Genomic DNA, 24,650 nt, shown 5'->3' on the forward strand with positions numbered 1-24,650 from the left:
TACTTAGTATTTGCGTACATATTCAATCATTATACAATCATTTATCTTGATGCATCCCGATCTTTTTACGCGTATGCATGATGAGAGGAAAGTAATTTTAGAAATTCTAGAGGCCTGTTCGATATCTGGTGGAGGGGTTACTCTATTGCAAATGTGACAGATATCCCATTCTCCTTATTACACATGCATTGTATCTTATGACGTAGCAGGGGGTACTTGAATCTTAGTCTACTGGAATACTAACCATACAAACGTCGCCACTGGTCATATAGACCTTTTGTTTGTTGAGGATAACATGAGCTATCATTTAAATATATTTCTATGAATAGCAAAACTATTAGGGTCCACAGGGAATGAAAAGGAGAAATTCAATAAATTTAAAGAGGATTTATTAACAAAATGTGATTAAAGAATGACATTGATCAATTAATGTTAGTGAGAATTAGGTAAAGAATACAACATATCCAGAACGTGTGTTCCATGAAGGAAATTCCTAACCTAAATTAGCTAGTGTAGTTTGAGGAAAAGGTCATATTAGTTTTGGCACACAAAGTAGGGTGTCAGAGTCAGAAAACAAAATAAAGGTCTCTGAAGGAAAGAATATGAATGCTTAAGTACAAAGCCTTTGCACACATGTTGTAGAGATCAGCAGAGGCTCAGGCTCCATGAGCAAGGATTCGGATCTGCCAACGCAGGTGCTGCTGCATCGTTTCTTAGCAGAAACTCTGATCCTGACACATTCCGTTTTCATGTGTGTGTTGTAAGTTGGTTTGGGTCACCTTAAGCAGACTGTAATCTGCCCTCTTCGAGCTGACTGATTGCCCCATGTATCAAAAATGAGGGATAAGACTTGCCATCCTGCAGTGTCTGGGAAAGAACAAAAACAACGGAGCCCATCAAGGCTCTGTGCTGTTCTTGGGGCATGGTGAGCTTGAGAAATCACTTGACCTGAAACTGAGACAGTCAAGACCATTTCTTGTTTTGCTTCTGTGAGTAGAATTATAAATCAGAAATATTGTTCTACATTGTCATGTTGCTTCTGGCTGTTTCTCAATAAAAGCACACATTTAAGATTCGGGAAAACTATATGACACACAGGATCTAATTTTAAGAAGAGCTGTGAAACCCTGTTATGTTCCTACTAATTGATTAGACAGGGTAAGAATCATCTCGAGCTGTGTACACTGTAACATGCACAGCTACTCATAATAGTTTATTTAGGAGTTTATTATATTGCAAAACTAGCTTAAAGGCACACAAATGCCTTTAAGCTAGTGCAGTACATATGACAGTATGTGGTTGAGACAGAACGAAATGCTGCTCGATGCCATGGGTAAACAAAAGTATGAGTTTTCATTTATCGAAAAGATACTGGGCCATCTGAGCTTCATGAGAAAAGTGGTGTCAGGAAGAACACTTTGCAGACAGCTGGCATTTGCTATGAGAAGGTTTTTAAAGCCGCATCACAGGATTAGAATTCTGAAAAGAGAAGTGAGAAAGGACATGCAAGTATGACTGATCATCCTAGACTGCAACTGAGAAACATTGTGGCTACAGTGTGAACCAATGACCTGGATGGTATAGATATTTTCTGAAGCTTCTAGTGCAGGTAGTTATGGGATATATTGGAAGAGTTTTTGGTGTATAGAACTGTGGCCGTATGACAAGAAAGAGAGGTGGCACAGTACAGACCTCTTAGAATCTTTTTTTCAGATGTGCTGGCTGTGAGGTTGTGGGGTTGGAACTTCAGAATAAGAAAGTAGCATTGGTAGTGGACATTGGGGAAACAGTCCACCTAGTGAACAAATTGAATGCAAACAATGGGCCTGATTCACAAAGGGAAACTGAGACGAAAGTCTAACTTTATGACTTTTGGTATTCACAAGGGGCATTTACTACTCGTAAATGCCCTTTGTGAATACCAAAAGTTGAACTTTATGACTTTCGATATTCAAAATGGCATTTATGAGTAGTACATGCCCTTTGTGAATACCGAAAGTCGTAAAGTTAGACTTTCATCTCATTTTACCTTTGTGAATCGGGCCCAATGATTTTGCTATGAATATACTGAGAGCACTCGTTTTACTGCGTTTGCATTGCAACGTACTCTTTTTGGGCTAAGCACATTCATGGACTGGACAACAAGCCACAACAAGCTGATTAATGCATTAGATCATTGAAAGTGGCCAAGGTGGGCAAGGAGCAGTGGTTAGGCAAGGAGGCAGATGTGCTGGTGATAGCAGTACCGATGGAGATGTGTATGATAGGACACTGAGGGCAAGGCAGCTGTCTAACAAGTCATTGGTAATATCAACAAGGACATACATAGAATGAGTTCTTGTTTTTTTGGCACAAGAGCGAGAGAAAGGAATTGTTGACACCATGGCCATAGGTTTGGCAACTATTTTCAATTCAGGTAGCTTGGCAGGGATAGCCTTTATAGGAAATGCTTTTGAGGGTTTGAGCTGAGCTGAGCTGAGGCTAGCTGGGTAGGAGAAGTTCAGACGGACGGGCAGAAAACTAAAGAAGTGTCATGGGCCTCATGAAATCTGCATGTGCATTCCCATGTCGAATGCCACCTTTTCAGAGCAATAATTTAGTGATGATCTTTGTGCCTTTCCTGGTGCCTGAGGTAGTCGAAGAGAAAAAACGCAAACTTAAATTAGAGAGGACATTGTAGGATGAGGTGAAGAGATGAGATTATGAGTACAGAAGTGCAAGACCAATAAAGGGCAGTGGGCAGTGGCATAGGGATGGGGCTGTACACACAAGAAACCATTTTTATGGAAGGGGTGAAAATCATTTTACTTGTCACCAGTACATATTCTTAGCTGTTGAACATTCGAAAATCGACACAATCCTTCACTCACATAAGGTGACATGCTTCATCATCAATGTATTTGGAGAAATTAGCTTACACAGCAAAATATAATATTGTTTTAGCAAACAAGAATATGAGCACAGTATTTGGAACATAACATGCAGCAAAACATCGCACTTGATCCGATAAATTATTTTTAACGTGCACTTATGGTCAAGACGTCTTCAATGCATGAATTTCCAGGGGCATACTACAAAACTGTGTCACCAGTAAAGCAGATAAAGAGTCTGAGTTGTAACTGCAGATAGTTCTGAAAGGCACCTTTAGTCGTGTTTTTTTTACCTTTTATATAACATTGACATGAGAATACTATACAAGATAAAATGTAGCTAAGATAATTGCCAAGTCTGGGCGCCAACATAATATTTAAATGTTATTTACTGTTATCAGTGACATTATTCATGCTTTAATTTTCTTCTAGAACTACATTACATCCATGAATAAACATTATTCAATCCAAGAACAATTTCATTTGAGAAATACACTTCAATGTTGGTTACACAGAGCGTTTGTACATTACAATTTTTTTCAAAGAATCGTCTAAGATATTGATGAGTATTTAAACATTATACAAGTATTATATATAATGTTAGTCTTGATATACCTTTATTTTGGATTGAACATCTACAAATGCAAGTGATTAAATGCACCTTATAGAAAATACAGACAATATGTGTGGTTTAATATGTGCTTTTTTGAGCCTTGAGCCTAGAGAATGTATTTTAGTTTACAAGAAACACACATACTTTAATAGCGTTACTCCAATGCTTTATAAAATATTGAAGAAGAAAGTATTGAATGAAAAGATGAACTGAGGTATTTGGACTATTTGCCTTCATTAATATTCCAAATAAACTCTATTGGTACATCCTTCATCTTCTCTTGATATATCTTGTCAAATCGTTCACTCTGCGCAACAGTCATATGGTTTTTCCAGTCACCAATGGTACCTGTAAAAAAATATAAAGCAGAGACAATGACATGGAGATGTAGTGTCTCATTGTGTATTCATTGCATATATTAAACTGCATGTTTTTTAGATACGATAACTTGTGATAGTCCCCTCGTTGAAACAGTAGTGAGGAGTATTTTAAAAACCTGGATCAGATTTAGGGCCACTTTTAGATCATGCCCGCCAGCCTGCTGTGGGCGTGGTAACCATGACCTCTGATACCCTGGTGTAGGACTTCCCCACTCAATTTAGAGAGTTTTGTCTACCGAGGGGACATCTCTGTGCTGTGGATGGAGCTGCCATTACTGCTGCCGCTTCCTTCACAACATTTAAAGTTTTTTGCACGGGAGCTATGCCTAAAGAGCCAAAACATTTTTGTTTGGACAAAATCAATTCCGAAAGAGGGAGTTACATTTTTTTCTAAGCAAAAAAAATGGCCTCAACATGCCAGGAGTTTTGTGCCTGCAGTTTTGGGCAGTCTTTTTTTCTTTTTCCTGCCTGTGTCCACCTGGAAAAAGAGTGAAAGTTGCCCCGCCTTCAATAAGTTGGGGCAATTGTCACTATGATCTGGCAACTGTTTATACACTGGCTGGAATTCAGAGGTTTAAGCCAAAGAAGTCAGCAGGGGGTCTGAGGGCATCAACCTAGGGTCTACCCTGACTTTAAGCAGGGGAGGAGAGCACTGAGTTCAGTTGGACTGGAATACAACTGATTGACAACTGTGCTCCCTCTCTGCTAAACTCTAAATAAAGCCCTCACTCTTACAGCAGCGGATGGGTTTAATGAAAAAAAAATCTTCAGTCCAGAAAATGAAATGTTTTCACATCTTATGCAGTAGTACTTAAAATGGACGCTAAATCCCATAAGTGTCTGTGTAATGTTAATGTTCTAATCCAAAAAACTAAAGAAATGTACTTCAATGTCTTAGAAGCATTAGATATGGAAAAGCAGCATGGGGCGGAGCTTGGCTCGCAACAGGAATGGCTGCCTGAGTCCGGTGCTCCGACTCGCAGCACAACGATCTGTAAATTATCCTGCCCTGCGACGCCTGACTCTGTCGCTACTGCAGTGCATTAGGCGTCGGAACGTTGGCGCCATCTCGACGGCTGGTCCCGGGCCTGGGAAGTGCAGCCACGGTGGAGAAACACCGGCGGCAAAGTCGTGCTGTACTGGGCCTTGGATCCCTGGCCGTTGCGTGAGCTGCGGTGGCTCTGGCGTAGGACGACATGCGGCCTGCGGCGGTGGGAGGAGCCGGATTGCGGAGCGGACCACACGACTCGGACTTGAGCCGCAGACTCCGGTGGCGTACTGAGCAGGGTGAGAGGGGGGGAATCCTTCGCCCTCGTTTGTGGCAGCCGGAGAGTCACATAGTCGAAGGCGCCCTGGCAGTTTTTTTTGATCGGCGTGCAGAGGCTTGTGATCCGCAGCGCCGATGAGGAGACAGCAGCGGTGAGCAGTGAGGGGCGCGTGCACGAGGAGTGAGCACCTGGGAAGGCCTTGGGCGACCCTGGGGTGTGCGCACCGCGCCTGGCTGGACTAGTGGTACCGAAGACCTGGGCAGCGGGAGGCACGGCCCCTATGAGAGCGCAATAGTGGAAGCGGCTGGGGCAGCCGATTGGTGGTGTGGCGGCGGCCCCGTGGAGCTGAGGCGGTCGAGGCTGGCCGGCGGTGAAGAGGTAGCCACTACTGGGGCTTGTATTGAAGAAGATTGGCGGCCACATTGGTCGCGGTGATAAGAACTGGCACCAACAGACGGAGGGAGCGCAAAACACTGGCCGCGCTGCGACCGGCGTAGATTTGTGGAGCTGACGCTGAATTTGCCCTACAGCTGGTCACTAGGTGTGATGGTTGAGGAATCCTGGGATAACTGTGGACTGGACTGTGGGGTGGGCGCATCGTCGCCGGCGTGCTTGGCGGTGCCGCTGGACTTGGTCTGGGTGGTTCGCCGAGGCGCGGCTCTCGGGCGTCCAACACCATGGGCAAGATGGATAAGTCGCAGCCGAAATTGTCGTTCGAACAAAAGCGTACTAAGTCGCAGACCCCGACGGGTGATGATGCAGGTGGAGCCTTAGCCCCACCGGCGGAGGACCAGGATTTGCGTGGCCTGCTGCTCTCCATGGAGAGGTGTCTGCAGTCTGGCATTACCTCTCTTGGCGCTAAGATTGATGCCCTTTCCTGTAGAATGGATCGTATGGGAGAGCGGCTCGACAAACACTCGGAGAGGCTTGATCAGTCGGAACAGCGCCTGGTGGAGGTGGAGGAGGCGCAGTCCTTGCTGAGCACGGATCAAAAACAGCTGGGGCGACTCATGCAGGTGCTCCAGGACAAGACCGAGGACCTGGAGGCGTGTACGCGGCGCTGTAACCTACGCATCACGGGCCTTCCGGAGTCGACTGCGACGGGACGGATGGAGTGTTTTGTTGAGGCAATGCTGATTGCGCTTCTTGGCCGGGAGGTGTTCTCGGAAGTATTTGTGGTGGAGAGGGCGCACAGATCGCTCGGGCCGCGGCCCCCTCCGGGTGCGCCGCCGCGACCAATTATAGCAAAACTTTTGAACTATCGCAACAGAGATGCCGCCTTGAGATTGGCGCGAGAGAAGCAAACACTAGTGTACGAAGGGTCGAACATTTCACTCTATCCGGACTTCACTGCAAAAGTACAAGAGGCGAGACGTCAGTTTGTCCCTGCTAAAAAGCAGCTACGCGACTTGGGGTTGGACTATGCGATGTTGTACCCGGCCAAACTCCGAGTTAACCGACAGGGGAAGTCGCACATTTTCACGGACCCGAAGGCACTGCATAGAGCACTGAAAGACTGGCAGAAGGATGGCCAGGGCAGTCCGGAGAAAAGACAGCGAAGCGAGGGGCCGGAGAGCTCCCTGGAGCACCAGGATTGAATCGGACTATCTGGCAGGCACTGTCTTTCGCATCTAGGCCCCCCGGTGGCCTGTACAGTGAGCTCAAAGGGGGGGTTCCGTGGAGAGCTGGGAAGGTCTTGTGATGTTGAGAGGATAGACGGGTGTAAACAATGTCGTGGTATGCTTGATTTCCCCTGGTTTCTACTTATCCTGCAGTTAAGTGCGTTGAGACGCGTCTGCTGCCCCTGCTATACGCGAGCTATTTGCCTTGCTGGAGGTCTGGGCGCGGGGAGTGGCGGCAGTGGGCGCGGGGGTGCGAGGCAGCCGTTGCCGAACAGTGGGTAATGAGCGCAGTGGTCGAGCGGGCGGGGCCGTAATGGGTTTGCTGCGGGGGAGTGCCGGGCGGGCGGGTATAGAAATAACTACCACATATTACGGACTGAGCGTACTCCGCCTGCGAGTGCACTTCACCTGCTGCCTGGGGGTTCAGTGGTTCTGGGTTGGGTGTTGGGTGGGGGGGTAAGCTCTTGATGGGGTGCGGCATGGCCAAGTTGGGGGGGGTCTGCTGTGGGTGTGGGGGATGGGGTGGTTTATTGTTGTTATGTTGATTCAGGGGTCGAAATGCCTACTCGCTCTGCATGGGTCACATCCCAGTAACTGTTGCTCACGACTTACATTAGTAGATAACAATGGACGTGGCTGGAGTAGATATGGCTAGCAATACCACAGGCCATGGGGTGCGCGCCTCCCTGAGAGTGATGACCTGGAACGTTAGGGGTCTAAACGACCACCGAAAGCTGCGCAAAGTGCTGCACTACCTCACTAGGCACAATGTTGACATTGCTCTCCTTCAGGAGACGCACCTTACCTGCAGTAGTCAGATGCTGCGTGTGTGGGATTTGGCAGGTAATTCGCATGCGGCCGGCTTCACCACGCACGCCAGAGGGGTGATAACCTGGTTTAACCCTAAGCTGGGTGGTAAGGCACAACTGCTCTATGCGAATAGTGGGGGCCGGTTTGCGTTGTCGCGATATCAGGGGAGGGGGACTGGATTTATTCCTGGTTAATGTGGATGGCCCTTATTATGATTGTCCGGAGTTTTACTCGGAGCTTGCAAAAAGAGTCAAAGACATGGGTCCGGCCTCTACGCTGTGGGGGGGGGATTTCAATATGGTTATGAATCCAGTGCTGGATAGATCCGGTGGCCCAACCCAACCGCAGTCTGCAGCTGCTAAAATGGTCAGTAGGGAGATGCTTTGTATAGGCCTAACATGTGTGGAGGGCACTCAACCCTGAAGAGGGGGGATACACGCACTACTCTTCCTACCATAACCTACGCACACGTATAGATTATTGGTTGGCGTCCTCACGACTAATGGCGCAGGTTCGCGCGTGTCAGGTGCTACCGCGCACCCTATCGGATCACTCTCCCCTATTGCTCACGCTGCCTATGCCAAGTAAGACCATGCCCCCCTTTGGTTGGCGGTTCCCCCAATATTCCCTCCTTGATCCCTTGTTTAAAGAGGAGCTGGTTGAAGAGATCACAGCGTTCTTTGAAACTAATATAGGTTCGGTGGATAGCTTCCAAATGGTGTGGGAAACATTTAAAGTGTATATCAGGGGGGTGGCTATCGCTAAACACTCCGGGGTGCTGCGTTCTATCCGGCAGCGGTTAGCATCGTTGGAAGGTAGACTGCGGGAAGTGGAGACTGCACAGCAGTCGGATGCATCGGCTGATGTCGCAGACCAGCTGAAGGCGCTACTTGCTGAATACCATGAAGCAGCCGACTCGGAAGTGCTGCACCTAGGGAAGTACGCCACTGCCAGAGTATACGGTGAAGGGGATAGGCCTAGCTCAGTGCTTGCCAATATATTAAAAGCACGCAGATGCAAGGCGACGGTTACTAAAATTTAATCGGATGAAGGGGTGTTGCTGACAGATGAGGTGGACATCGCCACACGCTTTCAGTCATACTACGCTAACCTGTATGCATCTAAACAGGCTAATATGGATGATCATATACAGGAATATTTGGATCATATCCAGCTGCCATTCCTCCCAAATGAGCATAGGGAATTTCTGGCCCTGCCCATTGAGCGGGATGAAATCCTTGAGGCATTAGCAGGTATGAAGGCAAACAGTGCCCCTGGGGCGGATGGCCTCACGGTGGCCTTTTACAGCTCCTTCATTGATTTATTGCTTCCGCATCTCTCCACGCTGTTCGACGGCCTATGTGTTACCGGACACATGCCCCCCTCCATGAGGGAGGCGATACTGGTCGCCATCCCCAAACCTGGCAAGGACTTGGAGGAGTGCAGTTCGTACCGACCGCTGTCTTTGCTGAACGTAGACACTAAGCTATTTGCGAAGGTGTTGGCTACGAGACTCGCACTCCTCACCCCGGAGTTGGTTGCGCCGGAACAAGCAGGGTTTGTGCCGGGCAGAAACCTCACATATAATTTGAGGAAAGTGTTTGGCGTGCTGCAACACGTCCGACAAGACTCGAGGGCCCTTGCAGTTTTTCTCGATATGTAGAAAGCTTTTGACTCGGTTGAATGGCCCTTTATGCGACAGGTCCTGACCAAGCTGGGACTGGGCCCGGTCTTTCTGCAAATGATTGGGGTGCTCTACACGGGCCCTACTGTGAGGATTAAACTGGGTGATTTGGTTACGGACACCATACCGATCTCCAGGGGGACGCGTCAGGGCTGCCCCCTCTCCCCCATACTATACGCGTTGGTAGCGGAGCCGCTGGCGCGGGCCCTGCATGAGTATCACAATCTTAGAGGCGTTAGCTTCCCGTCGTATCGCATAATTGTTTCCACGTATGCAGACGACACCCTGCTCTATATTAGGGAGCCGGAGAGTAACTTAGCACCAGTGCTGCGGGAGGTTGTACAGTTTGGGGCGCTGTCCGGGCTGAAGGTCAACTGGAACAAGTCCATTGCGTTTCCGTTGACGTCGTCCACTACCCCGTTTGAAATGGAGCATCCACTGCAGTGGTCGGAGGATTCGGTCAGATACCTGGGGATACAGCTGCATCGCGATTCTGATGTGGTTTTTACTGAGAACTATGGGAGGGCCATAAACAAATTGGAGGAAGACGTGGAGACTTGGGATAGGCCTGCCTCTGTCGCTGATGGGCCGGATATCCATCGCTAAAATGGTAGTGTTGCTTAGATTTTTATTTTTGTTCTCCAATATCCCAATAGTTCTGCCACGCATCTTCTTTGCCAGGTTGAATAGGTCTCTGCTGTGGTTGGCTTGGGCGGGGAAGCAGGCGCGGGTGTGCTGGAGCGTCCTGACGCTGCCATACCATATGGGGGGCCTTGGGGCGCCTGATATGGAGCTCTATTACAGGGTTGCACAGGGGGCGCCGGCGCACGCCTGGGTGCACGGTGATGATACGATCCCATACCTAAAACTCGAAAGGCTGTTTGCGGCACCGCTCCCGTTGCCCGCAGTTCTGTTCGAGCCGGCCAATCGCAGGACTGACTTCTAAGATTCGTTAAATGCCACTCTTCATGCTTGGAACTGGCTACTTGGGCAGACTGCGGGAGCGTTGTTATACTCTCCGGCCATGCCCCTTGAATGGGCTGTCCCCTAGCGGAGACGGCAGCGTTGTCCGTTCCCTGCGGGGATTGGGCATCCGCCTGCTGGGTGACTTATTTGCGGACGGTGTCGCCAAAACATGGGACGACGTGGCGTCAACATCGGAGAACTACACTCACCTACAGAGATTTCAATTCCTAGGGTCAGAGGCGCATGGCGACGACACTTAGGTGAGGATATGGCCGAACCCCCTGAGGCCTGGGAATTATCCCATTTACTTAAGCACAAAAGCCCGCATAAGATGGTGTCCAAGCTATACAGCATAGCTATGTCACAGAGATCCCAAAAATACACTAAAGCTCGCTTGGCCTGGCAAAGGGATCTGGGCACGTTGATAGACGATGCCATGTGGACTTATTGCTGTACGGGTATAAGACGGATATCACTGCACGGCAAGCATAGACTTATTCATTTCAAATTCATTAATAGAGCATATTACACGCCAGAAAGGCTGCATAGATACGGCCTGCGTGAGGGGTCTACATGCGAGCGGTGTTCGCACCCAGTGGCAGACTTTATGCACTTGGCGTGGGAATGTCCCGGCGTGGGCAAGTTTTGGGGGGCAATATTTCGCCAGATCGGAGAGGTAGCGGAATTGGAGTTGGTTCAGGACCCTTCGATAGCACTGCTGGGCCACTCAAGGGGACTCCCAAAGGCGGCGCGCAGATTGGTAGACATGGGCATGCTGATTGCCAAGCGCAGGGTAGCTATATGCTGGATGCGGGGCCCTTTGCCCACGCTGGCGCAATGGAAACGGGATGTGCTCTACTGCTGTACGCAGTCGGAGACGTATAGCGAACTGCTTCCCCCAAGAAGTAGGCCAAAGAACTTTTGGGGACTTTATGCTGAATACCTCAGGAGGGGCGGGGCGGGGGAGAAGTCTGGGGCTGGGGAGGAAGAAGCGTTATCCCTGGGCGCGGAGGGAGTGGCGGCGAACTGAATCAAGCCCTAATGCATTTGGTGGAGAGCCGACCATTTTTGCAGACAGGGGGGCGTGCGCTCCCGGCTACGTTCCGAGAAATAGTGTTCACATAGGCTGCCGGATACGTCCAACTATGGGTGTGTGGGTTGTATAAGGGGGTGCGAGCTAGGGAGAGGGACAGATGCATGGATTTCTAGGTGGGGGAGGCCCTGAGTGCGGCAGATGGGACTTTTCGACAGGGGGGGGGTCTTTTTTTTGGGGGGTTAATTTTTTTGTGGTAATTTAAGTACAAAACTTTGTTGTCACTCAAAAGGACCAGGTAGCGTAGGAACGGCGAGAAGGGCTATACACCATAATAGAGTTGCCAACTTACTGCATAGGAAGACAGCGATGCCCGGCCCCCGGGATGTGGGATAAGCTGCAATGTGCAATGCCTATAAGAACTGAACCACCCGGCCTCCGGGTTGTAGGCGAGCAATGGTGTATGCCTGTGCTACTGTGCGTTACGAAATAAATAAATTTATTAAAAAAAAAAAAGATATGGAAAAGCATGCCCAAGTGCTGTCTCCTGATTTTACGGGATTTCATAGTTAATTGAAAAATTTGCCAGCATTTGCAGCATCGTGCATTCAGGTTGTGGTAACATTTTAATAGCAAGCCGCGCCACAATTTCTAAGCATTGAAAATCACCATTTGATGCTTAGTCACCTAACAATTGTCAGATTTCAACCAGGCAAATGACCTATATTTTAAATGGACAATACTGCAGCCGTTGTAAATAGTTGATATTTCATGATCCTATTTCCTCTTCCTTGTTTCCTAATTCTTGAATCGATTCAATATTTCAAAATGTATAAAGCCACCCCCGTAATATTTATGGTGACTCATTACCCACTTGTAGGCTTCTATGTTTCCACTGAAAACTGTTTCAGTTTTTATTGGCACATTACAATGCATGTCTTCTTCAATCAGATTCATAATGCTCAGTAAAGTCAATCATGCCAAGTTTATTTGTGATTAATAAAATAACCAATAGTGCTATTTAATTTTTATTTCCATGCTTCAAGAATTTCCCTTATGGATTTTGACAAATCAAATTTCACCACGGAGTCACTGTTCCATATTAGAACATCGCTCCTTGAGGTTCTCAGAAATTCTGGGTTTTATAAATGTGAATAGAAATTCAAAGAGTCCTTGATTTGTTTCAAGTTTTTAAATCTTGCAGCCAAATCTCCAATTCTGCATCCAAAAAGAGAGTTTAAAAGGTCATTCTAAAGTTCTTCTGCATTGCTTGAAGGTTCATCATAACACACATCACAAGCCATCTTTTACCATTTTCTATGTTGGTTTTCTGTAAAAGAAGCCTCAAAATCTAAAACTCTTTCAATATCACTTGCCTTCTCAAAAGTTAGTACAAATCAATTTTTCTTACAATTGTGAAGATCTAACTTTTTGTGATTTACTAGATCAAGGGTCCTCCTCCCCTCCGTGTATCCAAATTTGCCTTCTGTAAAACCCCCGATATTCTGTTTATTTTTCGAAGCACTCCATGGGGTAATGCTCGTTGGAACACAGGGCCAGGTGTATTATGGTTTAGCGATTCTGTAAACAACTTTACACTGGTTACCAACTGCTAAAATTGTATTTTCTTATATGTGAAAATCCATTTGGTCTCAATTTTTTGCGTACCGTCTAAATACTGACTTGCTAATTTAGTGACCCCTAAATAGCAAATTGTTATGAGAGATTTCTGAATAGTGATTCGTATTTTGTATGTATGAAGAATCCGTAAATTGTGAATAAATTGTGAATAGGCGCAGAATAATTATTTTGTACATGCAATTTAGCACCACATGGAATCAGGTGGTAATCAGGTGCAACCTGTTTAAAGAGCCCCACAATGCATCAGGCCCTTTCACAATGCTACTTCGAATGTGATGGCGTGGGGGTGGTGAATACTAGCTGGTATGCAGAGGAAGAGACAGGAAAGCATTTTTAGGGCAGGCTTACTCCTTCTGAACAAATATATCTGTGATATCTGCACCTATGTAAGGAATGTTCCTGTTGCGCAAAAGAAAATAGGTTTGTACCTACCTCTGCTAAGGTATCAAATTCGTAAGAAATTGTTCTTTAGCCCACCTTCCCCAACTGTATTAGTGGGTTTAACTAAACCATATTTGGTTAATTGATGCATTTGTTAATGCCTGTAATATGTGTACTAACACTTTTCCTACTTTTATTTTGTTGGTGCTGCAGTGAGAACATGAAGGCCTCTAAATTACCAAATAAATCAGAAGTTTCTGCAGCATGATTAGGTGATATACGACTAGAAGAAGCTATGCTGCTGTAAAAAACTCCTGCTTATTTGTCTTTCCCCAATATATTGTGGTGTTTCCTTGGGTGTTGTAGGTTCCCCTGACTCTTCAGTGTTGAAACTGTTGGTCTGCGTCTTGAAGGCATTGGTGGTGATGTAGTGGCTGGTGGCTCATTGCCCAACTGCATGCCAGATTGAGTGTGTTTTGATGCCTCTGCTTCTCAATCTTGCCCTCTCTGTGATGGCACCTCTATGTTCTATAACAATTTCCATTACCTCTCCTGATATTTAAGGAAAGAGTGCATTTTTAGTACTTTAAAAATAAATTGATAATTATTTACACTTATAATGTACTTTCTTTTATATCTAGTTATGTATATATCTTTTTCTAAAAAAGTCACAATGTATGTGTATCGAGGTGTTTAAATGTATGTAACACACCTCCCATAAAGCAACACAAAGAAAAAATGAACAAAATAGCCCGAAGGGGATGTTGATATTTTAGATTTCTACTAAATAATGTTTTTTTTACTGAAGCTGAAATGTAAATAATGCCATTTTTACATTTATCTTTAAATGTAGAGGGCAGTGTCTTAGTGTCAATATTTTTAACACCAACAATGCCCTCAGGCTGTAAGGTGCACTTTATTAAATCCTGAAGAGGTGTTGGTAATTGCTGAATTGAGGGTCCCCAACCTGTACCATTTGCCCCCGTTAGCTGTTTTTAGGTCGAGGACTACCGGTCTGCCGAAGGCAGAACCGGAAGTCGGAAGATTTAATGTTTTCTAGAGTGGCTATTTAGCCCGCCTCTCTTTTTGCTTCTCCTCCATTGGCTGGCTTCCTAAACGGAGGCCAGCCATTGGAGGAGAGAGCCGTCCCTCCAAATAGGCTCCGTCTTTTTCAGATTCGGGGGCGTGTTCCTTGCTGTTCTTTCCACTTTTTAGACACGCCCTTTTAGAACAGCAGGAACACGCCCCCGAATCCGAAAAAGTTTCGATTCTTCCATTCGCCATTTTTATGCTGTTCTCTGGCCGTGAGGATCTTCTTGCTGTTGTGCGTATAGGTAAGGCATTTTTCCTGTTTGTTCGTCTCCCTCCCAGCAGTCCGTGACTTCTTGGTGGCACCCCCGCTCCTCTCCAGGCACTCCCGGTGGTGCTCGTGCCCGCCCAAATCCTCAACAGTAGCGGCTGTTCTATTCCTACTCTCTCCCCCCACCCCATCTTATTTAGGTGTCCGATGGAAGCGCAGCTGCCGGTGCCACTCTGAAACAGCTCGTGAGCCGGAGAATAACACTTCCTGCACACCAGTGTATGTCTGTATCAGCATCACTGGGACGCGTGTAGCAGCAGCTTTCCCCCTGGGCAGGACTGCGCTTGCCGTGTGTGCGAGCGATTTGCATTGTTGTGTAACCAGAGCTGATCTGTGGAGACTGCATCACACGCAAAACAGATCTGGTCTGAGGCGGCTTTTAATTAAGCTCCCACTGCTTCCCTCTTCTGTACCCAGCTGTCTTTTCTCCGCAGCCCTGCTCCCAGCCCTCCTTGCTGATTTACTTTGTTGAGGTGGGGGTTGCGGGTGATATCATAGCCCCTCTTGTTGGTGTAAGGGAAGGTTGAGCTATCGGCTCCCTGCTGCTTCGTGTCGCCGGAACTCTGTTGGGGGGTCTCTTTTGCGCTGACGCCATCAAGTGTTTGTCTCACTTTAGAAAGTATCGACAGGGTAAAATAAACTTTCACTGAACTAATGATGTTGAAGGGAGCGGGTGGTCCCTGTACTGCTCCGGGCTGCGACGGGTGTATCCAGTGTCACAGCATACGCTGAGTCCGGTTCTTTGGCTTATCAGCAAGTTTTATCATCGCACCAGGTGGGCCAACGGCAGATGCAGATTGCCCCACTTGCAATAAAATACAAGCCTGGTGAACTTGCATAAGGCATGCTTTTATCGCCAATAACTGATAAGGACCCGTTCCTTGTCAGGACAGTGTGATTAAAGGACGCTTTAGTGGAAACTGATATAAATGCAAGCAAGAAACAAAACCATGGATCTGTAATAAAATCTTCTGTTTTACAAATTTCAAGAGCTCACAGCCATAATAAACTACATCGTTGGAAGTAAAACAATCGGCATTGCTGCAACCCATGGTTAACCTTTCTATTGAATTGCTTGCAAAAAGGCTTGACCGGCGGGGACTCTGCTTCAAGTCCAGCCGCCGAAAATGGAATTGAAATAAATAAAAACAAAACAAACAGCTCATCCTATTCTCCATCACAAAGCCAGGCTGCATCGGAGCGTTAGGTGCTTCCACATCCTAAAGTTGTTCTCAACAAAACGTCGAACGGAAGATAAACAACAGAGATTCAGTAGTCCATGGCAGATGGCGCATTGTAAATATGTTTGTCCACGGTGATCAGTGATTGTTGTCCTTCTGTTGCCAGTAATCGATTATGTCTCTAAACAGTGCCAATCAGAACTGAAATGTGAAAAATGAAGCTAATTTATTACGGGTTAAGGATTACTGCTAAACACAGAGCAGCAAATGAAAATGGCAATCTGTCATAATGAAAACAGCAGAATCATGGACAGAAGATGTTCATGTGGAGGTACAATGCGCTGGTTATTCATCTTTTTAGGAGAAAGCATCAGTAATTTAAGTGGGCCGGGTCCTGCTGTGCTCAGCACCGGCAGTTCTAACTAGCAGGTAGGTCCCTATCGGTCTCTCCGTTTTTGCCCCCATCTTCAGGGTGAAAAATTCAGAGCATATTGTGCTTTGTATTGGCGAACACAAGGGGAAAGAGCATTTCTCACTAAAACTTGGAGATGTTGATTCGCACGCCTCTCTGGATCCTGTCATGAGGTACATTAATTCATGCTAAGTGCTATTAAGGTCTCCTGTGTCCAGCTTTCCACACACTGCCTGCCACCCATACTACCTACCTCCTCCATGTCCTTCTGCCCACACTGGGATTGGTCCATAGAAATTGTCCCACGAGCACCCGTAGATAATTTTTTTTTTTTTAAATCTTGTATTTTAACAGAAGGCCTAATTCTATATTAAAAACAGAGCTTTGTACTATACCATTTCCCGCTGAAAGGCAATATTTCTCTCCATGTGTTCCCATACCTGGCATGTCACGCAGTTTGGTGCTTACTTTCCCTCCATGTTGAAGAACAATAGATGTTTCAGCACCCAGGCTAATGTGCTGCCTAGCTAAATACATATAAGGCAGGTTGGCAATGTGCCGGCCAAATGTTGCATGCTCTGTAGCTCCTCTGCAAATCTTTGCACCAAGCATTGAACTCTTCTTTGGTGAATACTTCATTTAGTATATTCATTTGACAACATGGCGGGTACGGGGCATGCGGCAGCAGTGTATAAACCAGAGCACAGCAAGGTTTTGCTAGTGACTATGGTGACATACTGTCAGTGAGGTGTGCAACATACTAATTTCCACAAATTGCCTTGCGATGGACTTGCATACAATAGCCGTTCTGAAAATATTCTTTGCACAGACACAATATGCCGCACCAACAATGGAAAAATCCAGTTTTGCAAATGAAAATATACATTCAAAAATTGAGTTGTAAGTGACGAGTTTCCGTTTGGCACTAAAAATAGGGTGGATAGCTACTCCATTTTGGAAGGTGTTGCTCTGAGGCAGGTAGAGTTTAAATGGATTGCCCTGGACCTCCGAGGTTTGGTCATTTGGTCAAGCCTAGTATATCCTGGTTCCACCGTTAACGACTTAACCTCTAGCACAAATTTTGCAAAATCCTCAAATCTTTGCATAACATTTACAGACCCTTGGTATCTTCTTGCGCTTTACTTCAGAATGCTGCAGATTTGATAAAATGGCACACCATCTCTATCTACCTCACTCTCTATCTCACTACCTCACTCTCTATCTACCTTACTCTCTCTCACTAACTCACTCTCTATTTCAATACCTCACTCTCTCTCTCTATCTCACTACCTCACTCTCTCTCTGCTAATGGAATAGGTATCACATATGCAAAAAAAAAGCTAAAGCCAATAGAAATGGCAATGCCATTTATTTAGGGATACAAAAATGATAAAAAAATAATGCGCAATCCCAATAGCTCTACCTATAATATTGCCGAGACCATTGCATTGTAAATGCTTGTTTTATATTTTCTCCTGTTCTTGATCTCAGATCGTACCAGTGTTTGTGAATCTCCTCTATGATACGCTGTGATACACCACTTAAATTTAGTTTTTCCTCAATGATTTTTCTAATTTTTTCCTTCTGGGAATCAGGCACTGTAAAGGAACATTTTACATTGTTATGAGCAGCAAACTCTTTGGTAAGTAGCTCCTAATCTTTCTAACTGAATTTCAGGTTTCTTTATCTCCTCTGTCATCCGTCTCTACTTCTTCTCTTGACATGCTGTCAATTTTGGGAGATGGATAGAAAAAATCCCTTCAATATTTGTTCAGTCAAAAATATGTGCCTTACTCTGTGTTCCCCAGGCTTTCCCAGAGCATGTGTTTCAGAACTTCCTCATTATGAGGTCATCAAACACTACCCAAATGTGATAATCACAGTTTGCGAATGCATTTGCAATTTACTAATGCGTTATTTGAGAATCTTTAGATTGCAATTAAGAATCAGATCGAATTGTAAAATAACTCTATGCCTGTATGATACATACCGAAATCAAATTCCTAAATTACAATATGGAATTGATCTCAATTTGTGAATCACCATTCAGAAGCTTTGCTCATCTGGCCCGTAAAGTTGACTGTTTCAGTGCACTCAAGCAGACTACTCACACCTAGCAGAAGTTCATTCTTGTTTGAGTCAAATGAGATGAAGTGTGTCAGTGTCATGGAGATGAACAAGAGTACACTACCTTGTTTCAGACTGCACTTTTATAGGAAGACATTAGATAATGTTGTTGGATTTTTGGTGGACTTCAGAAAAACCCAGCCTTTTCTATCGATGACTCTGCTAAATAGAAAAACAACCTCTAAATATTCACGACCACAGGACAAACATAATGTTGGTTGTTGAGATATGTATTTTTCTGAACACCCCTCCACTGTCCATTCTTGTCGGCAGTATTTTTTATAACTACGACCTCTGTAATTTTCACTGCTTATTCCAAAAAGCTTTAGTCACACAAAAAGCAGAGATGCCAATGAGTCTCCAGTTTGTGCCTCTTATACTCTAGGATTTTCTACTTAAAAGAACACTAAAATAAGCTGCTTTCTGGATAGGTTTCAAAATCTATTCTTTTTTCAGCCCAACAATAAATTGTTGTCATTTTGGCTGTCATGGATAAACTTAACACTTGTTTTATTCTGTGCCCATGAGAAATGGTCACTCATGACTCGGTAATATTTTCCAAACAGTTCAAACACTTTCAGGACTTTTCCATTGTTCTCTTCATTGACTGGATTTCAGCTCCTTTGAAAAGCGAAATACTGTCCTCCTCCGACCTGAAATTCAGAGACCTTGTCAGTTGTATAATGTTGATTTAAACCCAGGCATAGATCTGCTCAGGCCACAAAGGTATTGATGTGACATATGGATTTCGGATGTTCTTCTACAGCTTTTAAAAATATATATTTCTGTATTGGCATTTTTAAAGACATACAGGATACATCATAGCATATGTTTTAAGTCATCATACAGTATCAGGTTAGGGCATAAACCCGTACCACAGGTTGTTGAAATACGAAGGCAAACTGGCAAGGAAAGATAATACAACATTAACAGATTCAAACCCTCCTCAACTTCATACCAGTAGTACTACAGCAGATTGTTCTATCATGCTGCTAATAATGAAACAGCATAATCTACCAACAAACCAAGCAAAATTACCAAGACAAAAAGACTGTAATAAACATTTGCCCCCCCCTTCCAACCCCTCCCCTCTTGCTTACATTTAATTAGTGGTTCACATTGTGTGGAATGTCCTTGGTTCACTTTATTGCTCGCCTGTTACAATTTCTCTGTGTGGTCAATCAGCTGGTTTAAAGTATATAGGTAACATTTGCGTAATAGCACTACCATTCTGTCTTATTTCATCAGTCATTTGCATGCAAAAACACTCAGGAGGCTCCAATAGTGCCTGTGTCATTGCGCCCCCTAAGGAAATAGGGGATCTTCCGCTTTCTCATCCCTTCTAGTCCATCTCATATGTGCCTCCTCCGTCCCACTCCACTCGAGCAGATTTTTCTCCCAGACCTCCCTTTTCAGAGGATGAGGACTCAGCTAATGAATTGCTATACGCCTTTTTACCCCTGTCAGCTCTAGTATTGTGAATTGCCTGCTTAATTTCATTTCCAGGTCATCAGGGAGTAACACCAGCACACATTTGTAAATCTTGCATGGGACGTTTAAGCTGGGACAATATATTGAACCAGCAGGAGAAAATAACTGGGCAGTGCCATACCACTAGCCAGAAATCTGCCACCGAAGCACCACAGCAACGACATCGCTGATCCCTAGATGGATATATGGAGTGAAGTCGCTTAGAGGAGAGATTGGTCATATGGGCTATATTGTATTGTATCTGTTTAAACCAGGCACATATTGATACCTTGCGGACCCCTGCATGTACTTTGGACCAGTCTTTGGGGGAGATGGGCTCATTGCTTATGCACTGCCATGTTTCGTCTATGCATAACGGCTTCAGCTGCATGTCTGCGCACAGTGCACGGTATAAGCGTGTTATAAGTTTATGTCCCCCTGGCCTTGATAGCATAACCACCAGTGTGTGTGTGGGTTCGGGAGCCTAAGAGAATGTCAGCAAGAGTTGGCATGCCGTGGCTGCAATTTTTTGGCATACTGGAGGAACTGGCTGGCTCCCAGATCGAAAGTCTCCATTGCTTCCTGCAGGGTGATCAATATTCCTGCTGGGTAAAGGTCAGACAACATTATGCACCCCTCTCCCTGCCACCTATCGTCCATCATTAGTCGTGCTATTTGCTCAAAATGTTGCACTATCTATACGTCCATGTCAGAGCATACGGTGCTCCCTTTATCATTTGTTGCACTGCCTGCCCTCAAAGTCTACCCATCAGATAAATCAGATGTGGGAAGTCTTGAGACAAACCCCCTCTGCGCATTAACTGTGCCCCTAGCTGGTGACCATCATGTGTGCCATCCAGCAAGGACTGCTCCCAGCTGGGCTCCCCATCCAGCCAGTGTTGCATATGGGCCGGCAGATAGTATAGTCCCAAGTCTCGAACTTCCAACCCAACTTTGTCCTATTCAGTTGATGGAGCAGGTAAAACAAACTTGTGTATACCTCCTCTATTTTTCATGAAAATACTAACTATATAACCTACTTATTATAATTTACTAACGGATTGCAGTGTAAAACTAAACCAACCATTTGCATACACCAATTACACGTGGGAAATTGCTTTTTGCATGGCAAAATAACTCTAATAACTAAAATATGTACGCATATTAATAATAGTACATGTGGTACTAGGATATCGCATGATTTATGTTGCTTATGTGATGTTTGCAATCCTGTTTGGATCCTAAAGGTGAGTATTATCACTTTAAATGTTGCTATATGCTAGGAAAATACTAATACATAAAGGGATTAGTGAGGGTTTAACATTAGAATCTTCATGTCTTTGTATTAATTATTCTTTTGTGTTTGTTTCGCTTACGTTGGCATTTTTATTGGTAAATACCGAAATGGTTGCCATGAGAGCTATGGTAATGCAAAATCGACTTGCCCTTGATATAATTTTGGCAAAAGAGGGTGGAGTCTGTGGAATGCTGAAAGTTCAACATTGTTGTACTTACATTCCTGATGAAAGACAAGATTTAAAGACGTACATAAAGAATATAACTGATTTGCGTGAGGAGATTGTTCCACTGGAGGTTGAAGGTATTTGGGAAAAGATTGGAAAAAGGTGTTCTACTATTAAAAACTTTTTACTAAAACTAGGTAATACCTTTATTGGTAAGATATTATTTCCAGTAACATGCGTGATTATTCTAGTATTAATTCTGAGATTAGGATGTCTATATAGCAAAAGAAGGAAAATACGAAATAACATAAAAAGAGAAATTGTAAAGACAAGATAGGAAGAAAGAAAAGAAAGAGAATTTGAAGAGGTAGAATTAGAAGAGTGGAAAGAGAATATGTATAAAAAGACAAGAGAAGAAGAGACAGGAGAAACAGTCATGTGATCTGACAAAAAACTGAATTCATTTCAATTCACAAATTTTACAACATTTTAAGGTAGTGTGGTGATGTTTAAAAATCACCACGGGGGGATTGATGGAGCAGGTAAAACACAATTTTGTATACCTCCTCTATTTTGCATGAAAATACTAACTATATAACTTACTTCTTATAATTTACTAACAGATTGCAGTGTAAAACTAAACCAACCATTTGCATACACCAATTACACGTGGGAAATTGCTATTTGCATGGCAAAATAACTCTAATAACTAAAATATGTACGCATATTAATGATAGTACATGTGGTAATAGGATATTGCATGATTTATGTTGCTTATGTGATGTTTGCGTTCCTGTTTGGATCCTAAAGGTGAGTATTATCACTTTAAATGTTGCTATATGCTAGGAAAATACTTATACATAAAGGGATTAGTGAGGGTTTTATCATTAGAATCTTCATGTCTTTGTATTAATTATTCTTTTGTGTTTGTTTCGCTTACGTTGGCATTTGGGCCTACCTAAAAATGGCGTCCGTAATGGAGTTCAGAAGTGGCAACCGTCTCGTGAGCGCAATGCCTACTGCGCAGACTCGGATGGCTCCATGAACTTTCTGGCGACCCTGATGCACCGTGTTCCTGGTCAAGGATAGGAACTTGGTGGACTGGCAAACTTCAGTCAGTAAAAACTGGTCTAAATGAACAATTGGGACATACAAGCAAACCTACAACATTGTTACATAAGGGCAACACTAGCAGAGGAAATGAACCAGCAAAATCCATGAGAACCTCATAGAATAAAAATCGAACGTTCCCTAACCGGCCAATCACCAACTTTCTTGGCCTAAAAATGTTTCATGTTGTCCCGAAATGTATTATAAAAAGAGTAGTAGAATAGGGAGGGGCTATGCATTCGGCGGTTTGGATGACTGCACACCCTCTTTGACCCCACAGGCGATGCTTGCACGATTTCTGGTCCTTTGGAGATCTTTGGGACTGTAACATGCTGAGCAAATAACATTCGGACATTGAGCTTTGGCCTGCTTATTTGGACAATTAACAGGTAAATTCGGTTATGCAGAGCCAAAAGAATTAGAGAAAATCCAGATAGCAAGAAAAGGAATATATAATGTCATGCGATTTGTATTAATTAAACCAAAAATTCTAAACTTTTGATGAGACCAATGCTAATATTAAATGCAAACAATATTTAGATAAACAAATATTTGATTAACAGAAATTATGAGTTTGTGGTTTTTTGATGAAGAGAATAAAGGATTCTGAGTCTAAAATGTGTTTTAGCTGGTTTTAAATCACTATCAACCAATCCAACTAATTGGTCCATCGACCAAGTGGGTGGAATGCCTTGATGTTTAGGATTAGGAATCTATAGGTGGTGAATGCTAATGTATATTCTGTAAAATAACTTTTCTTCCCTATAGGTAATAAGGTACCCCCCCACATGTCCAGCGCAAAATCATCATCCCTCCTGTGTGCAGACTCGTGAGTGGAAATGTGTGAGTGTTGGTGTTATGGGCCCCACGAATGACTGCATGTGTGAATGAGCTAGTGTGACGTTGGGTCTGCGACGCAGGAAGGATAGTTGTATATATATATATTTTCCCCTTTTTCTCCGGTCTCGCGCTGCATCAGTTTTTCTGGTAGCAGAATGATGGTTTTATTGCATTGGTTTAGTGATGATTGCTTATAGATTTGATTATTGCTTATTGATCTCCGATTTTTGAATATTGATTATTGATTGCGGATGTTTAGATGAGTATTGGTTTATGTATTAACACTCTATGTTGAGTCGCGTTGCGTTCTATGTTGTTTTGAAGACTTCTGGGATGTAGGAAGTCGGATGCTTTGTGGCGAATGTAATGATTCCGTAGTAAGGCAGATTGAAGCGCTGCTCTCTGGAAAGACGGAATTATTGTGCCCTGTAGGTACACGGGGAAAACGTGTGACGATTTATGTTGCACAACGCATTGTCTGGGTTCGATTTGGTAACATTGTCGTGTGTTATCATTAGGGACATTTCTGTGTGAAAGAGGTGTATGGGTAGCGAAGGCCACCTGTGAAATTTTGGTCTTAAATAACAGAAGTCCACGTGAACTCTGATTACGCTTATCACTGGAGAGGTAATAGGTGTTCCCTAAGCTTGATAGAATGGTAAAGTAGATGCTACTTTATTAACAAGTGTAATAATTCTGTAGTAGGGCAGATTGAAGCGCTGCTCTCGGGAAAGACAGGATTCTGTGTGAATGAACTACCTTTTCCGTATGAAAGTGCGTAAATGAAACGGCATTCCACTCAATTGTGAAACTCTGGTTTTATTTCTCAGGAGCAGAGCGTCTCCAACAGCTGTCTTATTTCCAGAGAAACGGTTAGTTAATGCTTGCTAGAAGGGTAAGGTAGAGGGAAGTGCTACTTTATCGACGGATGTAATGATTCCGTAGTAAGGCAGATTGAAGCGCTGCTCTCGGGAAAGACGGAATTCTTGTGGAAAAGGTCAAGACTATTTCTTTTGTTAGCAAAACAGATAATGGTGGCATTTTTATGTCGTTACTAACATAATTTGAATAAAAAGTGAATGTAAGAAAGTTTGCCGATAAATTTTGTAAAGGAGGGGTTAGCAGAAGCAGGAGTAGCGAGAAAAGCTGACGTCAGAAAAGATCTCTCTGGGATTGGCCCGTCAGTTAGAAATGTAGACGCTCCGGATTGGTGCGTTAGTGTGCGCCGCACTAGGAGTGGAGAAATACACGGTGACATAGATGCTCCGGATTTGTGCGTTAGTGAGAGTCGCGCTGGGATTGGATAATTGAAAAAATGACATAGACGCTCCGGATTGGTGCGTTAGTGTGAGTCGCGCTATGATTGTCTTATCCAAACAGAATAGCCGTAGGAGAAATCTAGCGATACTGAAAAGAGAA

The 24,650-nt window shown here is 44.4% G+C and overlaps 1 protein-coding gene across 3 annotated transcripts in view; it reads right to left on the reverse strand.

Annotated features, from left to right (window-relative positions):
- Positions 1-372: 372 nt before the first annotated feature.
- Positions 373-24,650, reverse strand: part of LOC146817852 (amine sulfotransferase-like) — a 388,273-nt gene continuing 363,995 nt past the window's right edge. For all 3 annotated transcript variants that reach the window (XM_085611332.1, XM_085611333.1, XM_085611334.1), the window contains one exon: positions 373-3,831. In XM_085611332.1, coding sequence (XP_085467458.1) covers positions 3,707-3,831 — 125 coding nt within the window. In that variant the 3' untranslated portion in view covers positions 373-3,706. The remainder of the gene's footprint in view (positions 3,832-24,650) is intronic.

Source organism: Triturus cristatus, chromosome 6, assembly GCF_964204655.1.
Source record: "Triturus cristatus chromosome 6, aTriCri1.1, whole genome shotgun sequence".
Lineage (NCBI taxonomy): Eukaryota > Metazoa > Chordata > Amphibia > Caudata > Salamandridae > Triturus > Triturus cristatus.